Raw genomic sequence first — 26,376 nt, forward strand, 5'->3', positions numbered from 1 at the left:
TCTGGTTTCCGATCAACAAGAACCAAGATCTGTTTCTTTCTTTTTCTTGTGATTTGATTTTCGAGACGCTGATGGGAGAGTGGAGCAAGGGGGAACTGGAAAAATATATATGTATAGGTTGAGGGAAAAGCTGAATGAAAAAGAGTTGGATAAGGACGCGAGTTTGGCGGGCGAGTACATACAAATCCGGTGAGCTGGAGAGTGGCGAAAAAACCGTGGGAGGTACGTGGCAAGTGGTTTTTGTGTTGAACCCGCGTGAGATTTTCTGGGGTAATTCAGTAATTAAGTAATATACAAATAAGCAGATTATTTCTTAAGAACATTACCTAATTCGTTTCAATGTCCAAACTGCTTGATCTATCTAAACCAGGATGTAAATTTGCTTAGTTTTTTAGTTTAAAGAGTCATGAAATTTTTTTTCCCTTTAACTTGGAGAAATTAATAGTGCTTAATTTATATTTCTACTTAAAAAATAGTATTAATTCTGTAATTGTATTGGCGACTTATAACAATTACATTAATAATTAATATAGAGCTATATTATATGATGATTAATTAGAATTTACCACTAATCACATGTCATGCTATTAAGAGTAGCCTAAAAATAAATGAGTTAACGTCCAAAAGTGCATACGTGTCCTTAAAGAATGGTGGGTTAAGATTGATAATGAAAATATTCATACTGAAATTCGATTGTAGAATTAAATATTAATATAACTCAGAATATTGAATTTATTCAATTAAAAATATTAATTAATTTTATTTAAACAATTTGAATAATGTCGTAATTACCGGTTAGTCAGCACATGCTTTAGTTTTAGTAGAGAGTAAACAAGTGGTAGAATGAGAGTGTGAGCTTGGTGGTTTTATTTTTCTAAAGCAGTCAACATAGTAGGCGTAGGCAGCAGTAGCTGCTTTTGACTATTATTATTATTATTTTATTAGTAACGTAGGCAATGCGTGGATTGAGATAAGGATGCATTGCATTCTGCATGGATCACGTCGGAAAAGCGAAAGGTGAATTGGATTCGGGCTTTTTTCGATTTCGGTATTGCTTTTTAGGATCACGGGTCGAGAAGAGAAACGTGGCAGCATCCGTCCATTGTCGCTAACAGTGCTTGAGGTTCTGTGCATCAAGGTAACGAGACGCCCGCCGCCCGACGCCGCCTGTGGGCCATATCCTCCTCTTTCTTTGTTTTGTGCGCGCTGATCATGGAAGCTATGGGATATTCCATAGCACAGGAGATTCGCGCCCACTAAGAAAAACTATATATATATAAGTATTATGGAATACTTAAAAAAAAAAGAAAAAGAAAAAAATGGTTTTTGGGCAAGAAAGATAATAAGAAAAAGAAGAATGATTTTTTTTCCTTTCTTGATTTGTCTTTCTCTTTTTCAAATATTTTATTAAAATAAACTATAATTTAGAAATTAATTACATTAAATATAAAAAAATCAATTAATTTATAATTTTTAAAAAATTACAACTGTCACAGCACAATGAGATAAAATCATAAGAGGATTGAAAAAAGACATCTTAAAAAGTGAAATAATTTGACCCAAAAAAAAAGTGAAATAATCCAAATTGAAGTATGTGATTTAGTCGGTTCGATTATATGATTTTAATAATATTTTTTCAAAAAATATAGATAAAATTATCCATCTTTATAGTTTTTTTTTATATATATAAGATAAAATAAAACTCAACTATAGTATTCTAGGTCAAGTAATGCCTAAGGAGCTTGAAAATAAAATTGAATTAATGCTAGATGTGGGAAATCATATATATGTAATTCTAATGGTAGATTATCATGGTGGGTGGCTAGTGGCACACTAATTCGTCTCACAATGAACATGAGATATGGGCAATCCCATATAATTTTGGCATTGGAATCTAACTGAATATGACTTTGACAATTTTTGGATAGCAAGGAGAAAGTTTGATTCCACTCGAACTTTCTTATAACTTTTGTGCCAACAAAGTTTCAATCCCTAGTATAAATCCCGTAGCTTTGCTGTTAAGGCAAAGGAGATGCTAACTTATAAGTTCAAATGAGCCTTTGGGACGTGGTTGCCTTCTTTAGAATAAGTTAAGATTTTGTTATGATTTTTGTGTTTTTGGAGGTCATGCCTTTTTTCCATAATTTTCTTCTATTTTTTAGAATATTCACTTACTTTCTTTTTTGGTTAAAGGAAGAATTTGGATAAAGATAGAGAGGATGGGTGAAGAAATAAGAGAGAGGAGGGATCAAGCTCTGTGGCATGGTGAATTGAGCCTTTGGGACATGGTTGTCTTTTTTGAAAAAGTTAAGGTTTTTTCATGAATTTTGTGTTTTTGGAGGTTATGGTATTTATATTTTTTATGGTTTCATAATTTTATTCTTTATTGGAATATTCTCTTATTTTCTTTTTTGGTTATGAGAAGAATTTGGAGAAATAAGGAGAAAATGGGGTGCAGAGAGAGGAGAGATCAAGCATGGGAGAGAGTTAAAGAGTACAAACAAAGAGGAGAAAGAAAAAAAAAAAATATATATATATATATATATATATATAAATATAAATTTATGAATTTTTTAATTGATTGAACAGATTCTCTGTTATTTTTCTCTTTTCTTCTCTTAGCTTATTTCTTTGCCCATTGTTTTATCTTTTAATTTTTTATTTTATTTATTTAATTTTAATTTATGAAAGTAGTTTAAAAATAATAAGAATAAATAATAAATAATTAAAAATTTAATTTTATGTTTATCCCATTTTTATTATTATTTTTATAATGTTTTTACTTCCCTACAGAAACCGAAAACTTTGATATGTAAGTTTCTAATTTTGCTTTCTTTTTATCTCATTTGATTTGTTTATTCAAATTTTTATTATTTTTGTTTTTATAATGTTATTTATTCCATACAGAAATCATAAACTTTTCAGGTAAGTTTTTAAATTTTTCTTTTTTTTTTTATCTTATTTGATTAAATGTGTGATTATATTCCTCAATTGTAGATAACGATATACTTGAACCTTTGTGATATTGAGTTTAGGTTTTTTTTTTATTATTCTTTCATAGTTTTATAGAGAATGGAATGCTTATTATCATTATTAAGAAATAAGCTCATAGAGACCAAATGTTGAAATCGTTAAAATTTTAGTCACTTATAATGTATTTTATGTGTTCTTCAATTGTATATTACAGTCTACATTCACAACTTTTAAAATAGATTACCACTTAAATAATTATGCAACTTTTAATCGTTTCTATACACATTGCAGTTGATAAATAGTTTTATGATTGTGATTAGTTATGTGAAGTGAGCACCATATGATTATAGATATATTTGAATAAATATTATTTTACTTATGTCACACTAGTGCATTGCACTGGTATATTCTAGTTATTAATAAAAAAACTATCTTTATATTGTAATTACTGATAAATTCAACTTACAAAGATATTGTTATTAAAAATAATATTTAAAGAATATATTATTAATAATTTATTTAATTGGCTGGTTTGATTGTAAATTTTAAATATCAAAACTAATCGAATAAACTGAAAAAATCAATTCTCTTAACTATCTAAATTTGAAATCGAAGAATTTCATTCACATGCAACAATGTGTGATTATTTAAAGTTAAAGGTGTGCTTCGTCAAAAGAAAATAAAATGATGGTGTGCTGATCTGCTTTGGAGGTCTGAAAGGCCAAAGTCGGTAGGATCGGCCCCAAACAGAATCGAGGTCCAAAATGGAGGAACAAGGCAAAGGCCCTCTTTTCACATGAGATTCTCTCATATTTTAGTTAAATTCTAAAAATGGAAACTGGATTCAGTCATTTGGATCCCCTACCGACAATGGCCGTATTTTTCTTTGAGCTTCAAACCCGGCCCAACTCAATGTGAAATTTCATAAAGTGCAACCGGGAAAGTTAGACGCCTCTGGACACTCCTCTGAATCAGTAACTAAGTCTGAATCTCCGTTCTCCATCGGTCAGCTTCCATGGTAAGTTTCTCTGTAGCTATTGTTTTCTCTAATGGTGATTCCCTGAACTCTCTGTATTTATCTGTTTTATCTTTCCTTTACTTGTGACAGGAACCAGAGTCGCAGCAGCCGGAGCAGTCAGTATCTCTCCAGGACTGCTTGAAGCTACTAAAGGGCGAGAGAGACGAGCAACGACTCGCTGGCCTGCTTCTCGTGACCAAATTCTGTAAAGGCGACGACCTCGCTTCGCTTAGGACTATCTACGACGCCGTTGGACCTCGCTTTTTGGACCGCCTCTTAAAGACCGGTATTTGTGCTCGTCTTACGTTGCGATTCTAATTTATACTTAATTTACATTTTTTTTTTCAATCGAAAGAACTTATTTTTTTGGGGGTGTAAGGGTTGGGTAAAGGTGTGGTGAGTAGCAGCAGCGGTGAAAACCGGGAGGCATACTTGCAGCTGTCAGTTACGGTTCTTTCTGCATTTTGTCGGGTTACAGACATTGCTTCTTCGGAAGAAATGGTTTCGAAGATTGCGATCATTGTTGAAGTAATGTCAAAGGGGTAAGCTTTTTACCCTTACTTCTTTTCAATTCAAATTGATATATTTAGAAACAAGCGTGGGTTTAACTTTTGGTTTTCAATTTGTTTCTTCTAGTTAGTTACTTTTTTATATTTCAGAACAGAACCAATCCATTGCTGTATTCTTTGTCACCCTAATCATTTTCTTTTTGTTGAATGCAGAGCAGGCTCGAATGTGCTGGAAGAATGCTATGAGTTTTTATACTTGGTGTCAGCCGCTTCCGAGGATGGAGTTACGGCACTGTATGAGTCTGGAGGGATGAAGTTACTCGCTTGTCAAATGTCCACTCTGCCAGATGGTAGCTAATCTTATACGATTTCTAGATTTCGACACTTGCAGGATCCTTATATTATGCAGTCTAAATTATGTAAAGTAGTAAGCTTTTAGGTTCGGATAGAATTTGTTGTTTTCTATTGTGTCTCTGTGTGACTAACTCTTTGGGGACAAAAGATATTTAGTTATGTGGCGGTTATGAATTTGCTAGTCGAGCTATGCTGTGTATGCAGAGAAGTGATAGTATGTGAACTTGTTGCAGGGTCTCATTTGATGGAACTTGCCATGAAGCTTGTGCAATTGATGCTAAGGAAGCTGTCTCTAGGCATCATTAACAATGACCATCTCTCAGAGCTGTCAATCATTGTAAGTCTAGTTCTTCTGTAGCCATTAAATTTCTGTTTCTCAATTTTTAATTCATAAAGATTAAATTTCAATAGATCTCATCATTTCCCTTTTAATTTAGGTGGCCATAATAGCAAGACAATTTGCTTTCCTACAAAATGCCATGAAGTTTGAAGCACTTCACTTACTGTCTGCCATCTTCTCTTCAGAACATACAGTATGCCTTTTTCCCACAAGATGGCTGTCATTCTAGAAAGTTATTTGCTTTGGTTGGTTAATTCTTAGTAATCATCTTAATTGTTAACATCTCCCAAAATTATGTCGTTCAGTTTCACTAAAGCAGTGGGCACATTATCTATTAATTTATGGCTGATGTAGAAACTCAATTTGGTATTGTCAGTCTTGGATTTTGTTTTGAAACATTTAGAATTATTTCTAAAAATATCCTAAACTGGTGCATAAGAAATATTTGCAGTACTTGGAATGTTGGACACTTCTTATAATCTGAACGCTTAATATCTTTCTTGCGTCTGGAAATACACCTTCATTGAATTCTTTAATCTTTCACATGCCATGTTCTTTTCCCTTTTTTCTTTTAATTCTTGAAATTACCAGGATCAATCTTCAATCTTGATATTCGTGTGCCTTGACATGAAGGCTTTATGCTGCATACTAGACTAACTTTAGAACTGATGAGATTTTCACTTGATACTTTTAGACATTACTTCATGATGCTTTCCGTGTAATGCCAAATCAGAACTGGTCAAACCATATACGTGATGGTGTTGCAGCAATTTTACAGAACCGTGTAGGTATGTTGAACTGAATTGTTAAATCTTACTTACAGTTCATCTAATTCATACAAGAATCAGTGTTTAAATTGCATGATGTGCTCGTCTTTGTAAGCTCCCATCTTCTTGTGTACAAAACTTTCAGTTTTAATATTGAAGCATACTGACGTTTATGTTTTTGATTTTTGAACGCTAGCACCTGCTGAAAAATTCGAGGCCCTTATAGTGGCTGAATCCATGGTATCTATAATGGGTGAGGGTTGGCTTGTTGGCCAGATAAACTTGCCTAACATACACGACCCTATTCCGGCTGACAGGCAAGTGATGCTTGTTGAATTTTTGTGGTTCTGCTCAGGCTCCTTTCATTGACCGTGTTACATGATTCATTATTTTTAGATTTATCTCTTCAGGTGTCTATTGCTTGTCTTAGAGTCATCAAGGGTTGAAGTTTCTGTTTTGCTGAATGAGCTAGCCTACGCAAAATATGAAGCTTCTGGGAGTTCTTCTTCAACAGCCGAAACTATTATTTTGAAGCAACAGAAAGTGACAATTGTCTTTTCTTTGGTGGAGAAGATAATAAAATTAATATCAAACATTGGTGAAAGTGAAGGTACTTTCATAATTACTAGTTTTACTAACCTGTGCTAAATTGCTTATTGATCTTTTTTTTTTTTTTTTGCTACCTTTTGAAACAAACATGATCTACATAACTTTATGACTATATTTATATTTGGTTTTTTGTTCAGTTTATTGCAGGGGAACTCTTTAGTTTTCAGTATGCATTTGAATCCAGTTTATTTAAAAAATTTAATATTCTTCAGTAAACTCAATTTCAGGGCACGATTTTGATGAAAGTACTTTCACAAAGGTGATCAAGGGGCTTAATGAGACAATTGGTGTGGTTCTAGAGTATCTACAAGATGCAAAGGTATGGTTAGAAATATGGTATTAAATATTTATTCTTCACCTCTTTTATTCACGGTCATAATTCTGCAGGAACATGGGCAAAAAAGAGGAAATGATCTTCTTGCTTCAGTACGTCTTGTTGGGAGGTATGTTTGATGCCATCTCATTTTAAGTATTTAATGCCATTTTTTAGGATATATGCAGGCTTACATGAACAATATCAAGCAGTGGGCGTTAACTTTCCACCAAGTGTGAATTTTTCAGTGAGCTGATATTTGTGTTTGTTTCAGCTATCTTGCAGAAACACCCATTGCATGCAAAGAGAAAATCAGGGAACTGTTGGGCTATATGCTTTCAGTTGAAGGTGAAGATGAATCAAGGTATGGCAAGTTAACTTTGTAGTTCTTCGATGAACTGATACCTATACCTTTTGTTTTGGTTATTGTAGTTCGAGACTAACTTTGCCAAATATTTTTGTTAATTAACTCTGTTACAGCCCATTTTACTCTGTATGCTTTCTGCTTCCAATGTTGTGCCAAATGACAATGAAGATTGAAGGATGCAAACTTCTGGCTTCTTCTGGAGGGTATAAAGCTGTAAGTGTAACTTAATTGAAAGCAGCCTTGTTAACTTTTATTACCAATGCAACTCTATGGTGTCTTGGTAAATATATCTTGCCTATCCTTCCGATACACATGCACATCTATATATACATTTAAAATATGTGCATCTCTTTGTATGCTTTTCAAGAACCATTTAATAGATGCTATGAAAGTGACATTTCAAATGAATTGTGATTCTATACATACTATATTCCTCTTATATGATATTTTATTTAATATTAAGCTGTTACCAATCCAATAAACAGATGCTTGTTTATATATACATAATTCAATGCCTGTGTTCCATATGTACTTCATAGTTGCTAGGCACTATGTTACAGTACATACATAATATATGAAGGTTTCTATGTGCACTAATATGTTGTCATACCCTAGTGTAATTTGTTGTACTGAGCTATAGCTTTTTACTGTTATGTGAAAATATTGGTGTCATTGCAGGTTGTGGACTGCCTTATAAAGTTGATTGGACAAAACAGACATGGTGTAGAGGATAATGGTTGCATTTTCTTGGCTTGTGATACAATCATGAATTTTCTTTTAAAGGTGGTGATTTTTATCATATTGTAATAAAATACTAGTTATTTGTGTAATGTATTAACTTCATTTTTTTTTTATCAACAGAGAGAGCAATTTTGCTTTCCAGAGGATGAATTAACGTTTTTTAATCTTTTGAAAGCATTGGCAATATGGACAGGTACTGTTTCAGTCATTAATTGGAGCCAAATTTCATTTGAATGATTTGTTTATGTTGCATGATTAAATGTTTTAGAGTTACAAAAGCAGGTTGAATTGACTCTTGACAAAATGTTATCTCATTGGAACTACTAGGGAAAGCGCTAACTTATAAGATTAGATTACAGAGTGAACCATTTGTGGAGTAACATTCATGCAATCACTTTGTCTTATCTTTACATTTCAGTGTAGAATTTTCATGGAATAGCATTCAATGTTATTTCATCTAACTTGTGCTCTAACTTTCCCTCTGTGTTCAAATGCTTAGTCTAAGCATGTGTACATCATAAATGTTTCCTGAATTTGGTTGCAGAGAACACTAATGACCTATCTGTTCTTATGATGGCTTCAAGTATTTGTGCACTGGTATTTGATTTTACATCTGAAGAAGCTCTTTTGAATCATCCTGATCTTAGTAGCAGCTGTCTTAATAGTCTGTCACGGCTCATTGCAAGAAGTTTGGCTTCATGGGGGCAGGTAAATGCTGATGCTATGTGTATATGCATGTTATTTGCTAGTTTTTTTTTTTTGTTTCATAAATTGTGGGACTAAAACTTGGATGTCTCTTTGTTGTAGGATATGTCTGATGTTGTTAAAGGAGAGATGGATCTTTTAGAGATTGTTACCGCAGGTTTGTTTCTTCTGATAGTTTCCATATTTAAGTAGCTTTAACTATTCTTGTTGCAATACAGAGATCCCAATTTTTAATTGTTAACAGTGTAATTACTTTAAGATCTTTTCTGAACTGGCTTTATGACATGCTGCCTTTTGATCCTGATGCAGGATATTCTCGATGGGCGAATCGATTCCCTCGCATAAGAAATGCAGTTGAGAGATAACTCAAATGGAAATCAAAGTTGACCTTGTTAGGACTTACTTTCTTTGGAGGTAATATGTTATCCTGGTAATTTTCCCTTAAAACGAATATCCTCCAATTCATTAAAGCTAATCTGGGTAATAACCTTATTAATACGGGTCATTCTGTATAGTTTGTATGGTATCATGGTAATTCGATTGAAGTACCTCCAATCAGTTAATGTAACCTGGTTAACTCTGAATGAAGTTTCTCTTCTCCTAGTAATTCTCAGGCATTGTTGAATTGCGTGTACAGGGATCTTTACCCTGACGCCATGCGCCTTTGATGGCCCAACAAATGAGGGCCACACGAAAAGCACAGCAGACGAATGCATAATTCTATCTTCTTTCCTCTCAATACAGCTTTGTTTATTGAATGATGAGTTGATGATCAACCCTCACGCCAAGCTTACCCCTCCTCTTTAGTTAGCTTCTCAGTGGTCAGTTACACGCATCTCCTTAAAATTGACGGGTAAATATGAACAGGCAAAAAGATAGGGGGGGTTATAATCATGGGAAGTGGCCCATTTTTTAGTTAACACCTTTTCATCTCTGGCCTAATTCACTGTTTACAATTTACTAGAAATCAATGTGTAATAACATACATTGCTTGGACGACGACAAGAAACAAAACATAAAGTATAATTTAGTGTTGAGTTTATATTTGAAGGATTGTCGATGTATAGACTTTATTCATTACATTTGTGTGTGGAGTAGGTCGGAAGATGAGAAATAAAACACAGTGTTGGGTTTATATATAACGGATTGTTAATGTATAAATTTTGTTATGTATTAGGTTTATATTTGATACACTGTCGATGTATAAATTTTATTCATTAACATTGATTTCAATATCTATCACTTCTTAGATAGAAATTATAGACCGATGATGTATCTGTGATTACTTCGTGGTTTGGTGGATGGGAATTTGACTTTGTATGTCCCAGGGTTGGCATGTGAAACGATTCTTGTGGCAAAGCCAGACGCTGCATATGGCTAATATAAACAAAGCACTTTGACCTAGCACCATGCACGATCGAATGCTTCGGTGGCCGTAGCATTGAAGGTGATGTTATAAAGTTCATTCACTAAAGTTGTCCTCCATTACGACAAGTTAGGACTCATGTTTTAATTACGGCTGGGCCATTTCATTTTGTGGTAATCATAATCTCAACAATCCTGGCCTGGCCCATCTCTTTTTTTTAATGTCTATTTTTTGGATATATTTTGAAAATATTCTTTTTAGACATGTCATATTTTTATGTTTTTTGTATTAAAAATATTAAATATCTATATTTATAAAAAAAATGTATTAGGTTAAAATTTTTATCTTAATTGATTTAAGTATTAAATAAAAATAAACATTTAATGACAAAAAAATTTTAATTTTCACCCTAAAAACAAGATAAAAGGGTTAAAAGCTTCCAAGAAAGACAAGACAAGAGATTGAAACAGTTCAATTAAATATTACTACTAACAAATACTCAGTAAACAAAAAAAAAAAAAAAATAGGATTTAAAAATTAGAAGCAACGTGAGCTCAAGTATACAAGGGAAGGCAGATCTTTTATTCAACTACTCTGGCGTCTGTCGATATTCGACCCGGACGACTTTCTTCCATTCACTTCCAGCGACAGCCTGTCACGTCACCTTCCCCAAAAATCGCCTCCGCTCTCGGCGGCTTCCAACCTGTCCCATTCAGCGGCTCCACCACTTACCCAGACTGCCCCTAGCCGAGTTCCATAGTTGGAAAGAGAGAAAACAGGAAGAGCTCCTAAGCCTTGAGCATAGGGTGGAAAAATGGGCTGTGGGAATGTCTTCTACACCTTAATCATAACTTTTTCAATAGCTCTAATCACCTACAACATCCTCATCTCGGCCAATGCTCCTCTGAAGCAAGAGCTTCCGGGACCGTCAAGAACATCAATTGTTGACCCCGTAATCAAGATGCCAGTAGAAAGATCGAGAAGGTATGGGTCAACTGCAAAGAAGAGGTTGTTTCACACGGCTGTGACAGCTTCAGACTCGGTTTACAACACGTGGCAGTGTCGGGTTATGTACTACTGGTTCAAGAAGTTTAAGAAGGGACCAAATTCAGATATGGGTGGGTTTACTAGGATCTTGCACTCTGGTAAACCCGACAAGTATATGGATGAGATTCCCACTTTCATTGCTCAGCCTTTACCAGCTGGAATGGATCAGGTATTTCCTTTTAACTTTTGTTTTTTGTTGGTAGGTGGGGGGGCTTAGTTCATCTTTCAATCAGGCAGAATAAGGAAACTGCTTTGGTTAGACTAGAACAGGTTCTGGTATTAATCAATTTATAGATTGTTTTCGATTTGTAGTTTCCCTAAAAGGGCATCGAAATTTTAGGAAATTGGGTCAGGTTACTCGTAATTGAATGAATTTACAAGTAGTATCTGCTCTTCCGGTTTAGCGTTAATTCAGAACTATGTCAAAGAAGCTACTTGCTTGATATAAATTGTATTTTCAGCTTATGACAATGTAAACCTGTAAAGTTTTAAAGTTGATGGTTCTCATATTTCTTTTTACTTACTTCATTCTGTACTTCATTCTGTCCTTTTATGTCCATAATCACAGGGTTATATAGTCCTCAACAGACCTTGGGCATTTGTACAGTGGCTTGAAAAAGCAGACATAAAAGAAGAGTATGAAATTCCTGGTTTCCGTGTTTCTGTCTTGAATCAATTTGTTTCCATATTTGGTTGATTTATATATATCCCATTCTTACCATGTATCCAGTTACATACTGATGTCGGAGCCAGACCATATTATTGTCAAGCCTATTCCGAACTTATCAAAAGATGGGCTTGGAGCTGCATTTCCTTTCTTTTATATAGAACCTAAAAAGTATGAGTCAGTTCTGAGAAAGTACTTCCCTGCGGAAAAGGGTCCAATAACCAACATTGACCCCATAGGAAATTCTCCTGTCATTGTTGGGAAGGTATGCATTTTGGTGTTGCTTAGTTACTATAGCGGCGATCTCTTTTTTGTTTTGCCTTCCCTTGAACTTTCGTTGAACATTATATAGGAGTCTCTTAAAAAGATTGCTCCGACTTGGATGAATGTTTCATTGGCGATGAAGAAAGATCCTGAAACAGATAAAGCTTTCGGTTGGGTGCTTGAAATGTGAGTGTTAACCAATTTACTCTATTCTTTTACAACATTGCATGTGGTGTTGACCATGGCATTATTTTCTTGTTTCATAATTGTAGGTACGCTTATGCTGTTTCCTCTGCCTTGCATGGTGTTGGTAACATCTTATACAAAGATTTCATGATTCAGGTTTGATGAGATTGCCGTTATTCTTTCCCATAACATTTTATTCACACAGTACAAGATGCCAACTGTATCTACCTGATAACTGTAGCTAGCATTTTCAACCATTTGCTACTGTCCGCACCTGCCTAAACTCTGGGGATGAGCTTTTTAGTTTAGGACCCACCTATGATATGCTTCTAAGAGCAAGCCAAGTTGAATGCCAGGATAAGCATTCTTAGCAAAACATATCGGACTTATGCAACTTGTCTATGTTGTTTAATTATAATTTGGTAACTTAGTAGTTAGTCAACAGCGACTTTTCTCCTTCTTCACACTCTTCTTTATAATATCCTTGAATTTTGATTAGTTTGAGAAAGGCCAAAGAATCTTCTCTCTCCAACCTGCCTCCCCCAAAAAGTATAAATTATGTTTTAGATTTTAAAATTGATTTGAGTTTTCTATGCGCCAATTATTTCCTGAATTCTCCATAATAGCAGTTGCCTGCTTTATGACATTTATCAGCCTCCTTGGGATACAGAAATCGGTAACAAGTTCATTATTCATTACACATATGGGTGCGACTATGATTTGAAGGTAATCTATTGTACTGAAATCCCAATCATTTAGTTGAATGAAATCACTTCTGAGTTCTTACTTTTTCATTTATTACCAACATATCTGTTTCTGAGTTGGAAGAAAAAGATGTCTTCTCTTTTGCTTATAGTGGGAGAATTTCTGCCCCAATTTCAGGGTAGGTTAACCTATGGAAAGATTGGAGAATGGAGGTTTGACAAAAGATCTTTCGATACTGTAGCACCGCCAAGAAACCTTCCCCTTCCTCCTCCTGGTGTTGCGCAAAGTGTGGTATGTTTAACAACACATATCCTTCTTGAGCACACATGCAAAGCAAAAAGAGAACATCTTTACAATTTTGAAACTATATTTCTCGGGAGTAAAATCGCGGTTGCGAGTGTTAACTCCTCTCCTATTCAGTAGAATGTTCTAATCATATACATTGTGGCAGGTGACACTGGTGAAAATGGTAAACGAAGCCACATCAAACATTCCGAACTGGGGTTCATAGAAGAAAAGTCAGGCTGCAAGATGCCGTATGTGAAAAGCTTCACTCAGTCGTCAGCATAGAAGCTTCATACGCACTGACACTGCTGCATATTGGCCTTGGGGAGGAGAGGTGTGGGGTTTGGTTGTAGTTCATGTTTATCCTGCTAGTTAAATTTGGAAATACCCTGATGAATGACGATGAGCGAAGGGGGAAAACTAGATTATATATACATGTGGTCAATATGATCCCAAAATGCATGTTGCTTTACAAATTAACCAAAGTATATTACTGTTTGCATCGTTTGTTTTTATTAAGAACTGGCGTTCTCACTTCTAAAAGCATGTTGATTTCAAGGGTTTTATCTCATAAATGATCGATCAAGATTTCTCATGTTCTTGGAAATGTTATACGTTGGAACAAAAGATATACATCCGTAGCTTGGACTTTAACCTTCCCGTCCCCGTCGTCGTCGTTGTCCGTAGACGACAAGAAACCTTCCGGCTTCCTTGTATAGGCCGTATGCAAAGAAAAGAAACTTAGAACCAACAAAAACGTGCAGGCTAATACCAGTTGATATTAATTGGCAAAGCAAAGAGGACAAAATTTAACAACCCATTGGGATCGACAGTAATACAACAAAAAGAATTAACATTTTTTATGTACAATCAGTTGAGGTAACGCCTACAATTTTTTGAATTACAAAAGCAAGGAATTTTCTTCCCTTCATCCTCATGGTTAAAATGGTAGTCATATGTTATCTCCTCACCTGGATATATGTCTCTCTCTGCAAAAAAGACAACCTGCACCCAACAAACCAATAACTAAGCCAATGCCATTGTAATTCCCAGTCTTATAAGTTCTAGATACCTAAAACTTTTGAACTCTAAGTGCCATCGAAGGTTATTTTCAGGAAATGGTAAGATGGTAAATATTGTAGTATCCTTGTATCACGGTTTTCAGATCAACCATATTTTCCAAACATACTATGCAAGTAAAGCAGCTTGGCATTACTAAGAAAATGGCAAACTAAATGATAGAATGAATTACAAGTACTCTCTTCCGTACACTGTACATGAACAAGTAGTAGTTTTGAATCTCATTAGCATATACTAAGTATCATAATTAAATTTGGAATTACCTTCTTTTCATTCCTCACAGAAATCACTTTGGCAACACAATTTGGCTGTCAAAGAAATTGAGCATGAAGTGAGAAACCTGGATAAAGCTGAATGATGGTAGAAAGAGAAAAACTTGAGAACTTTGCTAGAAGCCCAAGTGCCATTGGGGTGGCCAAAAAAGAAAAAAACAATAATGTAAAATATAGCTAATGACTTGTTAAACTCTAATAGTTTGTTTCTAAATAGATTTTGAACCCTTCCATTCCAATTTCCTAGGTAGACACATGATCATGTTAATTTAGTACATTTTAACTTATCATTCAAATGGATTTCAAGTATACTCGGATGATCCATTAAAACTATACCATGCTTGGAGCCTTGAAGTTCAGGTAAAGTTTGGTGACTAATTGAAGGGGTCTTGGCAAACTTTACCCTAAGGTTATCCAAAATTGATCCACATTGAGACCTGGGAAAAAGGTGCCATGTTGCACCCCCAAGGTCAGCCCCGTACCCCTGGCCATGGTTCCTACCACTTCTTACAAGAAAAAAACTTTAAACAAATTTAAGTAATTACCAGACATGAATGGTTGACAAAACGGGCAATCCCCCCTTTGCGGGTTGCATCAATGATATGCTCTTTATCTATCCTGAAGAAGTAGCATGCACTTTTGTACTGGACTTTTCTGCCAGACTCATACTCATTTTCTCTTTTGTCAGCCACACGTAGCCCCACAATCTCACCAACATACTCAACAACCTAAAAAAACCATGACCTATGTCATATTTTCCAATTATAAAGAAAATCTGGTTGTCTTAAGGTCAAGAAGGTCAAACCATTTCACCACGGGAAATGAATCGAGATGTGTAAAGACCAAGTGCATGTATGCCAGACTTGTAAACTACCAAATGCTTCCAACCCTTTGCTTGCTTGTAGCGAGCATATTCTTTCTGCAAGTAATGTGGAAAGCAGAACAGTTAGGCTTACAAGGACTAATTATGGTATAATTATCAAAAGAAGTTCTATAGTTAGAATGCTTGCATGTAGGCAAATAGTACTAGGAATAAAAGCAACCAGTAAATAAGCAACTTTAATGTACCCGGCAATCATATTCCATATCAGACGTTGGCAGCTTTGGAAGCCCCTGCATGCATGACTTCTGCCCATTAATGTGAATCCAAGCATTTAACTGCTCTTGAGGAACAAAGCATCCAGTCTTTCTTTTTGATTGACCATAGATGTTGTGCCAAAAGCCATCTTGTTTGCGGCCTTTGAAACCCTAAAAGAGGTAGCAATATATCACAATATGAGTGCCCCAGTGATTAGATAACCCAAGAAACCCACCCCACTCTCCTGCCCACACTTAAAAAATAGATAAAGTACCTCTGTTCGAGCACAGGTTGATTCCCTTTCTCTAGAAGGACTCAATTCAGCATCGGTGGGCTCACTACCAGATTCACATGTGCAGTGTGAGGCATGAAGCATGCATCTTCCATAGAATCCAACATTTTCATTATCAATGCCTTCAACCTCACTTTGTAATAGACCCTGCAAGCAATATAACAAAGTGAATCAGGAATGCCACACACCCCTAGGGACAATCAACAAACCGAATTGTGATTAGCAGTCTTCCCTTCCATGTTTAATTGGGAAAACATATAGAAGTAATAACAGGTTCAAGAAAAGCCCTATGAGACGTGTTATTAGCATAACCAAAATATAATGCTAAAGACATTTTGAAAATTTAAGGTCATGAGAAGCATACAGCTAGGGGGTCAGATAATGCCCCTTAGCATTCATGCTATTAATATAAAAATGGCAGCAGCAGAAAACACAATTGCATGCTACTTCAATTTTAAGCACAATGTAGAAATAGGTGTTAAAGCAATTAAATATGTAAACATATTGAGTTATATTGCAATTAGCCAGTATTAGCCAAAGTATTTCCCATGAATTAGTGAGCAGACTGATAATTGAATTGTGATGAACATCTAGCTCACAGCCTACAATATAGAAAGGGAAAGAATTGATTGCTTCAGCAACTACAGAAGTAATACCTAAAATAATAAGTGATTATGCATATAATAACATAGTAATGCAATTAACGTTTCAGTTTCTTGAGTAGAGACCTTCTGGTGAGCACACCAAGGGTGAAACCGAACTGAACAATCCACAACCCTGCACTGTATACATGAGCCACCTGGTCGATTACATATAGAGCAAACCTGGGAGAAATAAACTTGATGGTCACTTCCAGGAGAAGTTAATCCAAAAATACACTCAAGCCACCTCAATGAAATCAGCAAATAATATACAAAAAGGTGACACAAATAAAATCTGTTTAAAGCTCTTGTTTTAGTATCAGTAGCATAACACATTTATAAAACATGACAAAAAACTTCCATGGGACATGCATGACCAAAGATATATCAATGTGCAAGTACAGGCAATGCTGTTTAGGGTATTCTATATTTGCCTCAAGTATCATAAACTTACCACATTTTCTCTTTTGCGTGAAACACCAGATACATCAAAAGCACTCATGGTGTCAACGTTTGGGCAACGTGTTCCAGGAGTCCAGAGCCCACAGACCATATGAACCCACTGTTTCACAGTAGAATCAAGTACTCCTGCTGTTACACTATTATACAAATTTAACTTGCTATCAGGGCAAGGAGAGTTCCGAATAATGTCCAATTGGTTTTGCACATCCAATTTCCATGAAGCAGTTCTTGACAGCTCAAGATCTTTAAATTGCAAGTTACAAAATGAATTACTGACAACCAGACTCTGATCATCCAGCACAGTTTCAGCAGAATAATTTGTACTCTTAGGCCCACACTCTGCTTCAATATTCCAAGCTTTCAGAAGGCCTTTTACAAACGCACGACTTCGTAATGCTTGAGTCATGGCACCACCACCATATCCACAGAGAACACACACCTAAATGATGAAAAAAAATGAGATGAAAGAATGCAAGAACGACACATTAAAACTCAAATAAAAAGAAAGAGCAGCAACTATTCAAGGGTTAAATCTACATCTTACAGTATCTTTAGAACTTGTTCTGCATGGTCTGCAATACCAGTGGCCCCTTGGCACTTTCAAAATGCCATAGCAAGCTTGATGCACCTGTATCACGAAAACAGAATTAGATAACGATAAATTAACAAATTAGGCACAAACTTGAAATGAGTACATACTCTGATTGAACATCGACTACACTCCAATAAGCAATTAAATTCATCTTTGTTCGAGCTTCCACAAACACAGCAGAATACATCTGAATCAACAATGGATGAGCACCTAGTCTGCATGATAGATCTGTAACATAATTTATAATTCCATAGCAATTAGACATAATCAAAACTATCATCTTTTTAAAGCTCTGAAAGTATCTATCAAATAAAGGTGAAACTCTCCCTGAAAACGGAAATCAATTCACTTGCTTACTTTTCAGCATTCATGTTGGATGATCTATGTCCATGACTTTCAACATCACCAGTTTCCTTCAAACTTTTCCTCACTTTCATCTTAGGCATGCACTTTGAGATCTCCATAAGGGGATGACTGTCAGAACCAGACTCTTTTCCTGACAATTGAAGAAGGAAATCAATGATGTAAACCCTCAACAATACCAAACATCACAAATAAAAATGTTTGCCATGCACATGTTCACAACATCCAAAATTCATCACTTGCAGCACATTCAAAAGTAGCCCCTTTAGTGTTAAACAGAGGATTCTAAAATGCTTCTTTTTTATCCAATACTTAAGAAAGTTTACCACTTGCAGAACATCCAAAGATTACTAAGCACACCAAATGTAACATCAGACATATCATGGTCCATAGACACCCACTTTACTAATGGAGGGAATACCTCATCACTTCATCACGTGAGACACATAAACAGAACAGATTATGTACTTGGCTTCTTCAGCTAGATTTTCAAAATTTTAAGGGGTTTCAATAACCGTCAACTGTTAGCAATAGGAAACAACACCTATTATGGTGTCAAGTAAAACAAGAGTAGAAAAGATTACTCAAATTTCTTTATAAAGCCAGTAGAAATGGAAATGATAACCACAATGAAAAAACGAGACAAGGTAAGTAAAACGAAGAGAGGATGGGATGGATCTAGGTAGTTGATATTTCATGAAACCTATACAAATAAGCTAGTTACAAATTGCATCCAAGTTGAACTATACAGATAAAAGTAAAAAATACAATTGCAAACCACCAAAATAGGTTGAACAACTATAAGTGTATACTAAAAGCAGTGTTATGTGCATACAGCCCAAAATTCAATGTATTAGGTCTAGCCGAAAGCTTTTGCTTTCCTTGTAATGCCAGGCATTAAAAAGGTAAAACTATTGAAGGCCACATCCACAAGACACATTTGACTCGACCCTTAATAACACCCATGATACCCTTCCTATCAAACTTTAAGGATAAATTTATATTATTGGAATGCAACTACTATGAAAACATAGGTGAAATTTACCTTTTCCTGTCAGCTCATAAAGGCTGCGTTTTCGTATTTCCTTACATTTTATGTTTGATCGATTATAAGCAATACCATCTGGAATACAACAATATTTCTCACTTCTGTCATCCTTCCCTTTCTCCAAGAGGAATGAATTGTTATCAAATTGTTTAATTCCACTCACACAAGTCTTCTTGCCTTCTTCAACATGACAGCCACTCACTTCATGAGAGACTGAAAATTGATTGCCTCCATTTTCTTCTGCTTTCTTCAAATCAAAGTATACAGTGCTCTTAGGTCTTCTTTTCTTCTTTGACTTCCTCAGAGTACTTTTGGGTTTACAGCTCTTCTGGAGGGTACATTGTTCTGTGTTTTTAAGAACCCTACTTAGAGGAACAATTTTTGCAGGCCTCAATTCATCTGTGGCAAACTTTCTGCTGCATATTTCACCATATTCTCCACAAACTATGGGCCTATCTTTCTTATCACAAAATGTCACCTCAAGACTCGAAAATGCCTTTATGCAATGTACAGCATTGCTATTATAAGATTTTTCAACAGTTCTAAGAATTGATTTTGATGTCCCCAAACTCTCAAAGGAATCAAAAGCCCCAGCCCTCTTTAACTTTTTTCTACCTGAAACTTCAGGAATTTTACCAAACCTAGCATCACCTTTCAGTTCAGGCTGATAATCTTCTTCACCATCCTGATCATTATACACACCATGCAAATCTCTTTTCTGAGAAACTATTTTGGCTGAAAACAATTCTCCTGGTTGAATCAAATCAGTATCCCCATGTGGTTCTAACCCTGATGGAATGAGGGTCTGCCAATCTTTGGAAGAACGAGAGGGCAACTGAGGACTGCCATTATTGCTGGAACAGTGTCTAAAAGAAACTTTAGGAGGAAAGGCTGCATCCAGTGTCCTAAATTTAACTGTTCTCTTTCTCTTTCCAGCTTTTGAGCCTCTCCTAATTTTTTTCAAATGATTGGTCCTCCCACTACCAGTAATGCTCGTATAAATTTGATTTTTACCTTTTTTCCATGTCAAGGAATCTATGAGTTTAAGCTCATCAAGCAGACTAAAAGATGGCTGTCCATTCGGAATTCTGGGAGATCCTTTAGTTCTTATCTTACTCCTGCAAGAAACACCTATAAATGCAGCACTTCTTTCACTTTCATGAGCATCATTTGATGAACAACATTTATCAATACCGGATCCTTCGTCAACTACAAGATCATTCATATATCCATTATCCTCAGCATCAATGGTAGAAGAATCCATATTGTTAACCTCAATTGATGCCTGGGTGACATCAGGGGCAGAACATCCAGAAGAAATATTGGACATGTCTTGACCTTTGAATGAGGCAGCTCTGTTTACAGCAGATCCAATACAGCGCATACCTGCATCTCCATGCTGATCTTCAGCACATCCACTTGCATCTAACACCTCAGCTGATGGATTGATACGTGTCATTTTGCAAGCCTCCTTTTGCTTGCTTGGAACATCTCTCCACTGAGAGGCATGACAGGCAATTCTCACAGGAAGTTGCCCCTTCACTTTTCCTCCTTGATACAATAAACTAGTTCTTTCCTTCGGAATAACATGATCTCTAACAAATTCAGAAGTAACTGACATAGGTGCTTCACGACAGACACCAAACTGTTCCTTGGAGGTAACATGAGATCTTCCAACCCTACACTCAGAATATCCTTCTAAGCACTTTGCATGGGCTGAGCAGTTGCAGTTGCCCTGAAAATATGTACAAGGTACTCTCTGACAACATTTTGCATGCTCACTTGATTGCGTGATGCTCTCACCTCTGATGAGCCTAAAAACATTGAATAAGAAAATTAAAGCTAGGAAGGATAACATCCACAACTAAATTCACCACTCAGATATGTTTCAAAAAACACACATAACCAGCCAACATATACTAAAAATATTATGAAGTTTAAACATAAGGTCTGTGGGTGTGTAGCCAGTGAGCAAATATTTTATTTAACAAGGGAAAGAAGAGGAAGGGAAAGGGATATGAGAAAGCTTCAAGTGTCAGCAAATATAACATAGCAGTTTAAAGCTAACCTCAATGTAGACTGATTAGGAAAAGGCTCATTAGAAAATTGACAAGGTATGTCAACTTCTCTAGAACATAGTGAAAGCCCTTGTGTCAATGTTGAGAAATCACAGCGGCTGTTCAACCCTGGATGATGAAAACAACAATTAATACATATACATGCACGAGGAAAGCAACATCTTTATATTCTCACTTGCCTGTCATGGGGATTGATTTTTCAGCAGCAGGAGATGGAACTGATGCTGCAGCACCTTCAAAAACATCTAGCTTGCTGGGAACAATAGCTCCATGCCTATCTTCCCTAGATTTTGATGATTCCATAAGACAATGCTGTACATTGGGATTAGAAGTTCGATCAAATCTCCCTAGCTCATGGCTCATTCCAACTGAAGAAGTTGCATGTTGCTTTGACAACTCCAATATCTGCCTCAATGCAAGCAGTCTCATACTGTCATCAAGCAAACAAGGGCTCTCTTGTGAAATGGTGGAAGTTGGACCTGGTATAAAGGTCGAAGTAGCTAATTGATAGCCCATTGAAGCAGCAGAGGATTGTGAAATTTGTCCAGAGCCCAAATGTGAACTCATCATCCTAAGATAAGCTTGATCAGTATATCCACTACTTCCAATGAAAGAAGAGTTCCCAGGAAGGTTGAGACAGCTTCTCTCATCAAATCTATCTGAATGAATATTGGATGACTGACATGAATCCATTCCATGCACTGCTGAAAAACCAGGCACAACTCCTGTGACATTTCTAGGATTTTCTACCTGCTGATGAATTCTCAATGCTGGATCTGTTGCAGTGCAAAAGGAAACACATTCTGATCCTGCATTACCTTTGTCAGTTAATCTGCAGAAACCCAACTCAGGCATATTCAACTGTCTCCCTAAAGTGTTTCCAATTGTCAAGGGAGTATTTAGTGGGTCACACTTTGTAGTATTAGATTCACAATGAAATGTCTTCGGCATGCTAAATTCACCGGCCATATTACTAGCACCTCTAGAGCGTGCACTCCCCTCCAGTGGTAGCTGGGGAAGTAGGGGAACTACTAAACTCTTGGTGGCATCACCTCTGCATTTGTCTAGTTTGGTGGCATCCATGACACTGCTGACACCAAATGCATGATTGCCAAGGATCAAATGGCTTTGTTGTCTTCTTGCAGTGCGGTTGGATGAGTCTGCATCATGATGACAATATTGCCTAGATTCCTCCTCCCCGCAAAAGTTAGCTGCATTATTGCAGGACTAATCATAATATAATCACTTAGCCATAACACCAAAAAACCAACACATAAATATAAAATGGCCTATAACTTATATGCTACAAATAAAGATCTAGCAGGCAAAAATTATTTATCTACCCACCATGATGAATCATTGGCTCAGGATAGCATGACTTAGGAGGATCAACAACTGTGCCAAAACGTTTGCGTGCAATGAATGGTAGAGCAGTGTTTCCTATAGGCTGATTCTGTTGATATGGTTGCCCAAGCTTTAACTCCACATTTGAGGAAGTAGCATCTCTGTCAGAAATTACACCATCATCTGCAATTTTAGCTGCACTGACATCATAATTTTGACCAAGGCTTCTTAAATTTTGCAAACTAGAGTGGGCAAGGGATGAGTTTCCGGTCTTCAATATAGAATCAATCCAAACGGACATGGACTGACAACCATTATCTGAATCCCTACCAACAAATGTGGACATTGTTGAACTCCTGGTGACAGCACACTCCATTCTCTGGCCATCAGCCACATCATGCAAATTACTTTGCGAAGCACCAATCAAGTGCTTGAGAAGAAAGTTACTACTACCCTCAATTTTTTGCTCTTGCTTGTTATGTAAAAGACCAGTAGCAGAATTCTGCCCAGTCTGTGGATTACTTGGAGACATTGTATTGTCCATGCACCTTGACAAACCTTGAGATGAACCAACTTGATTAACCAAGTGAGAAGTTTTAGATATTTTGGGCTCGGTCGCACTAGATTTCACCAAACCAGCAGTTGGTAACAATCCTTCAGGCCAGTCCCATCCACTATGATCTTCCGGAACCCTGATCTAAAGCATCATAAAAACATCACCATCCAGTGTTCTCGTTGCTTCAAACACATGCCAATAAGAAATACAACTTTCAATCCCAAAGGTAAAAGATAGAGAAATTGAAAAGATAACTGCTATAATAGTGGTATGAAAGGTCTACAAAACTATTGCCAGGAGAAACCTAATATGAGTTTGCTTCTACGTGTCCCCACCCTGATATTCAACTTTCCCTATGGAATTGCACTAGATTTACACAAAAGCATAAAAGCTAAGCCAGAAATTTCATTTTGGGTTGGGGGGGGGGGGTGAAAATATTTTCAAAAAGAGTAAAATGAACACTAAATTCAATTGAAATAATAATGCAATTATTACATAAAAGGCACAATTGATTTTGTATGCACAATATATATAGGAACTAACTTTCTTTAATTGTATTTTCTTTATCAACAAGGAGAGAAATTATTTCACCTAATATTTCATGTCAATATGCTTGTTATTAAAGAGGCAAATTCATAAGCTAAGGAGCTAAAAAATTAAGATATGTATAATAATGGCTATATTTAAGAAGGGTCAAACAAAATCAAGTTATTTATTGAATAAAAGTTAAGAACTTACTACCATCATTGCAAAAATTTCATGAAGGGGGTCAAATTCCGAGAAAAAAAGGGAGGGGTGGGGGCAAATAAGATTTTGTCTCTTATTTGAATGAAAAAGAATATTTTTCAACGTCTTCAAGGAAGCTTTAACAAGCCAAGGGGGTAACAGGGCCCCTGCCAGCCCCTAAAGCTCACCCCTGAGCATAACCCTACCTTGAACACACTATCCTGAAGATTGATTAATCATCTTATAGAGGTAATATTATTTCTAAACTAGTCATATTTCTTATATATCAAAATGCTCCCCAAAGGAAGAGGATTACCTTAAATTCTGAATATCACATTATTGATATATGGAAACATATGCACACTGCACACCACATGCATGTTTGGGATAATGAAGCAAACACTCAAGAGTTCATTTGAAGTAAACACTGAGAACAAGGGCAATGTAACTCCTACCCCAAACTTCTCAAAGTAGAGTTTCCGCCACTGGGCAATGGTCTCTCCACTTTCCATACGAACAGCATCCCCCGGGTTCACATCACATAATCCTGAATGCTGCAACATGACAGCAGTGGCAACAACTTGTAAGCATGAATCTACTCCAAATGGTAATGAAAACATGCGTTACAAGTAGGAGGGCTAGAAAACATAGTAAAGACAACAGACACGAGCAAGTTACCTCACAAAATTTGGAGACAGATGTGTGAAAAAAATGACATGAGCAAACAATACCAAGAAGTCCTGTATTGCTGAGAAGCAGATACCCACCTTTTTCATCAAATTAAAAAGAAAAGATGTTAGCCATATCCAATATGAAAGACTATTAACCAGAATATGAATTACATATCATGCACTGACCTGTACCCAAACAGAACACGCGAGGGCACCCACTTAAATTAGTTGATGACTGATCTGATGTAGAAGAGTTTAATTCTTCTGCTCTCTTTGTTGACATCTGGATATTTTTGCTATAGAGATTCCCAGCCTTTGTAGTAGAACTGGTACCATACCAATCCCCATTCAGGGTGGGTACGTCCTTTACTTTCTCAGTACCAGGAAGCCTGAGATGATTGACTACTTTGGCCAGATCTGAAGTCTGGAGATTTGAGTTAGATGCATGAAGGCTACCATGCAAAAATGAAACACCACTACCAGTGGAACTTAATACCAGTCTAGATGGAACAACAGAATTTGCCCCATTTTGTGTGTTTTGATTGCTCAGAGTTTCTGATAGCAATGCACCAGCAATTGGTGGAATTTCACTTCCAAAATCATTGATATTGACACTTCTAGAGGCATTGAATACTTTTCGACTTGACAATTCCTGAAAATCACACTGTAACAGTGATGGTGACCCAGATAGAAGAGCTAGAAATGAATTTGCCTGTTCAGAATGATTAGACTTAATGGAACATAAGTTTGAACTGTTGGGAGGCATGGGATCACGCATTCTTCCATGCAATGTTGAACTTAAATCTTGTGCAACATGTTGGTGAAAATACTGGCCAGAATTTATCACCATCTGTATTTAAAAAATAATGATAAGTAAAAAGGAAAAAAAAAGCACAAGTGAGTAAGGTAAATCAAACTCACAAGTCAAAACTTCAAAAGTAACAACACGAGTAAGTTCTCTTCATCAAAGATGACAGAATCAAACAATAAAATCAGGAATAAGATTTCAGCATTTTGCACACTCTAAACTGTGAAGAAATAATACCAAGAAAAAGGTAAACAAAAACATGAATGCAATGCATATGTTACCTCTGTAAGTAGAAATAAGATCCCTGTAGTATTCTACATGCAATTTTCCTACTCTACAACCTACATTTGTCCATTCAACATATTCCCCCTCCCACCAAACTTGGATTCTAAGGGCATTACTTCTTCTCTCACCAGTGAGATTTCAGCCACACTATCAATTCTGATCAGCAGCCTAAGTTCAATATTTATTAAATCTAAAACATCAGCCATTAGTTCCCTTTGGTCGTGAACAGAGGCCTAAGAGTCCTTATACTTTGCCTGAGTGAAAACTAACGTACCAGAGAACTTCAAACACTGCAGAGCTGCCCCACAAATTTAATAGATTGTCTGCATTCATTTGAAACACTAATTCTTTCACCAGTTGTTTCAACACACAAGCAGACATTGTTGCATGACCATCATGAGTTTCACTGCACATAGCTTAAAGCAGCAAAAACTACCAGCATTGCAGGAATATCATATTCCAGTTTATATCATTCTATCCCGATGTAGCATCATCCCCAACAACCAATAGAAATGCCCCAATCACAAACAGAAATACTAACATCAAGATTATCTTAACAACAGTAATTTAAAAAAAAAAAAGCTAATCAACTGCAAAATAAGTAAATAAGCATTGCTCCAACCGGTGCCTCTTCACCATGATTTCAAAACATATATTTAAATAGATGCATCGATTACCTGATTTTGAGGCTCTTGCGATGCCGATGAAGCCATTGAAGGCATAGACGACTGCAATGTAGAATCAAATTTGATCCGCCAAGAGTTATCCATCTCTCAATATTCTATAAAAACCTAACCCTTCCCTATCAAAACCATCGAAATCACCACGAAAGAAAAAAACCAGGAGAACAACTCTCAGCGATTG

General features: G+C 36.1%; 3 protein-coding genes across 6 annotated transcripts; 2 read left to right on the forward strand and 1 right to left on the reverse strand.

Moving 5' to 3' along the window:
- The first annotated feature begins 3,772 nt into the window (after positions 1-3,772).
- Positions 3,773-9,838, forward strand: LOC18587742 (neurochondrin family protein). 4 transcript variants are annotated; one of them, XM_088810435.1, is made up of 19 exons: positions 3,773-3,991; positions 4,082-4,277; positions 4,371-4,533; positions 4,714-4,850; positions 5,088-5,191; positions 5,292-5,387; positions 5,889-5,982; positions 6,158-6,278; positions 6,372-6,571; positions 6,798-6,889; positions 6,958-7,013; positions 7,158-7,247; positions 7,364-7,463; positions 7,929-8,033; positions 8,112-8,184; positions 8,536-8,699; positions 8,799-8,853; positions 9,006-9,110; positions 9,301-9,838. In XM_088810435.1, the coding sequence occupies exons 1-18, from the start codon at positions 3,989-3,991 to the stop codon at positions 9,059-9,061; spliced, it is 1,905 nt and encodes a 634-aa protein (XP_088666561.1). In that variant the 5' UTR covers positions 3,773-3,988; the 3' UTR covers positions 9,062-9,110; positions 9,301-9,838. The 4 variants fall into 4 exon arrangements, with proteins under 4 accessions (XP_088666561.1, XP_088666560.1, XP_017983968.2 ...); XM_088810434.1 differs by having other exon boundaries at positions 9,311-9,838; XM_018128479.2 differs by having other exon boundaries at positions 3,776-3,991; positions 9,334-9,838.
- Positions 9,839-10,616: 778 nt separating this feature from the next.
- LOC18587743 (hydroxyproline O-arabinosyltransferase 1) lies at positions 10,617-13,759 on the forward strand. Its single transcript, XM_007011717.3, has 8 exons — positions 10,617-11,278; positions 11,678-11,745; positions 11,840-12,041; positions 12,129-12,226; positions 12,313-12,382; positions 12,881-12,952; positions 13,109-13,222; positions 13,383-13,759. The coding sequence occupies exons 1-8, from the start codon at positions 10,877-10,879 to the stop codon at positions 13,440-13,442; spliced, it is 1,086 nt and encodes a 361-aa protein (XP_007011779.3). The 5' UTR covers positions 10,617-10,876; the 3' UTR covers positions 13,443-13,759.
- A 216-nt stretch (positions 13,760-13,975) lies between these two features.
- Positions 13,976-26,376, reverse strand: LOC18587744 (uncharacterized). The gene is made up of 19 exons (XM_007011726.3): positions 26,190-26,376; positions 24,606-25,269; positions 24,427-24,515; positions 24,204-24,302; positions 22,470-23,163; positions 21,302-22,333; positions 21,113-21,230; positions 19,042-20,858; positions 17,991-18,129; positions 17,741-17,861; positions 17,586-17,669; positions 17,034-17,480; positions 16,667-16,762; positions 15,921-16,085; positions 15,637-15,816; positions 15,374-15,487; positions 15,114-15,296; positions 14,560-14,604; positions 13,976-14,221 (listed from the first exon to the last, which is right to left on the reverse strand). Exons 1-19 carry the CDS (start codon positions 26,280-26,282, stop codon positions 14,087-14,089), a joined length of 6,315 nt encoding a protein of 2,104 aa, XP_007011788.3. The 5' UTR covers positions 26,283-26,376; the 3' UTR covers positions 13,976-14,086.

This window comes from Theobroma cacao, chromosome 9 (assembly GCF_053813885.1).
Source record: "Theobroma cacao isolate CCN51 chromosome 9, ASM5381388v1, whole genome shotgun sequence".
Classification (NCBI taxonomy): domain Eukaryota; kingdom Viridiplantae; phylum Streptophyta; class Magnoliopsida; order Malvales; family Malvaceae; genus Theobroma; species Theobroma cacao.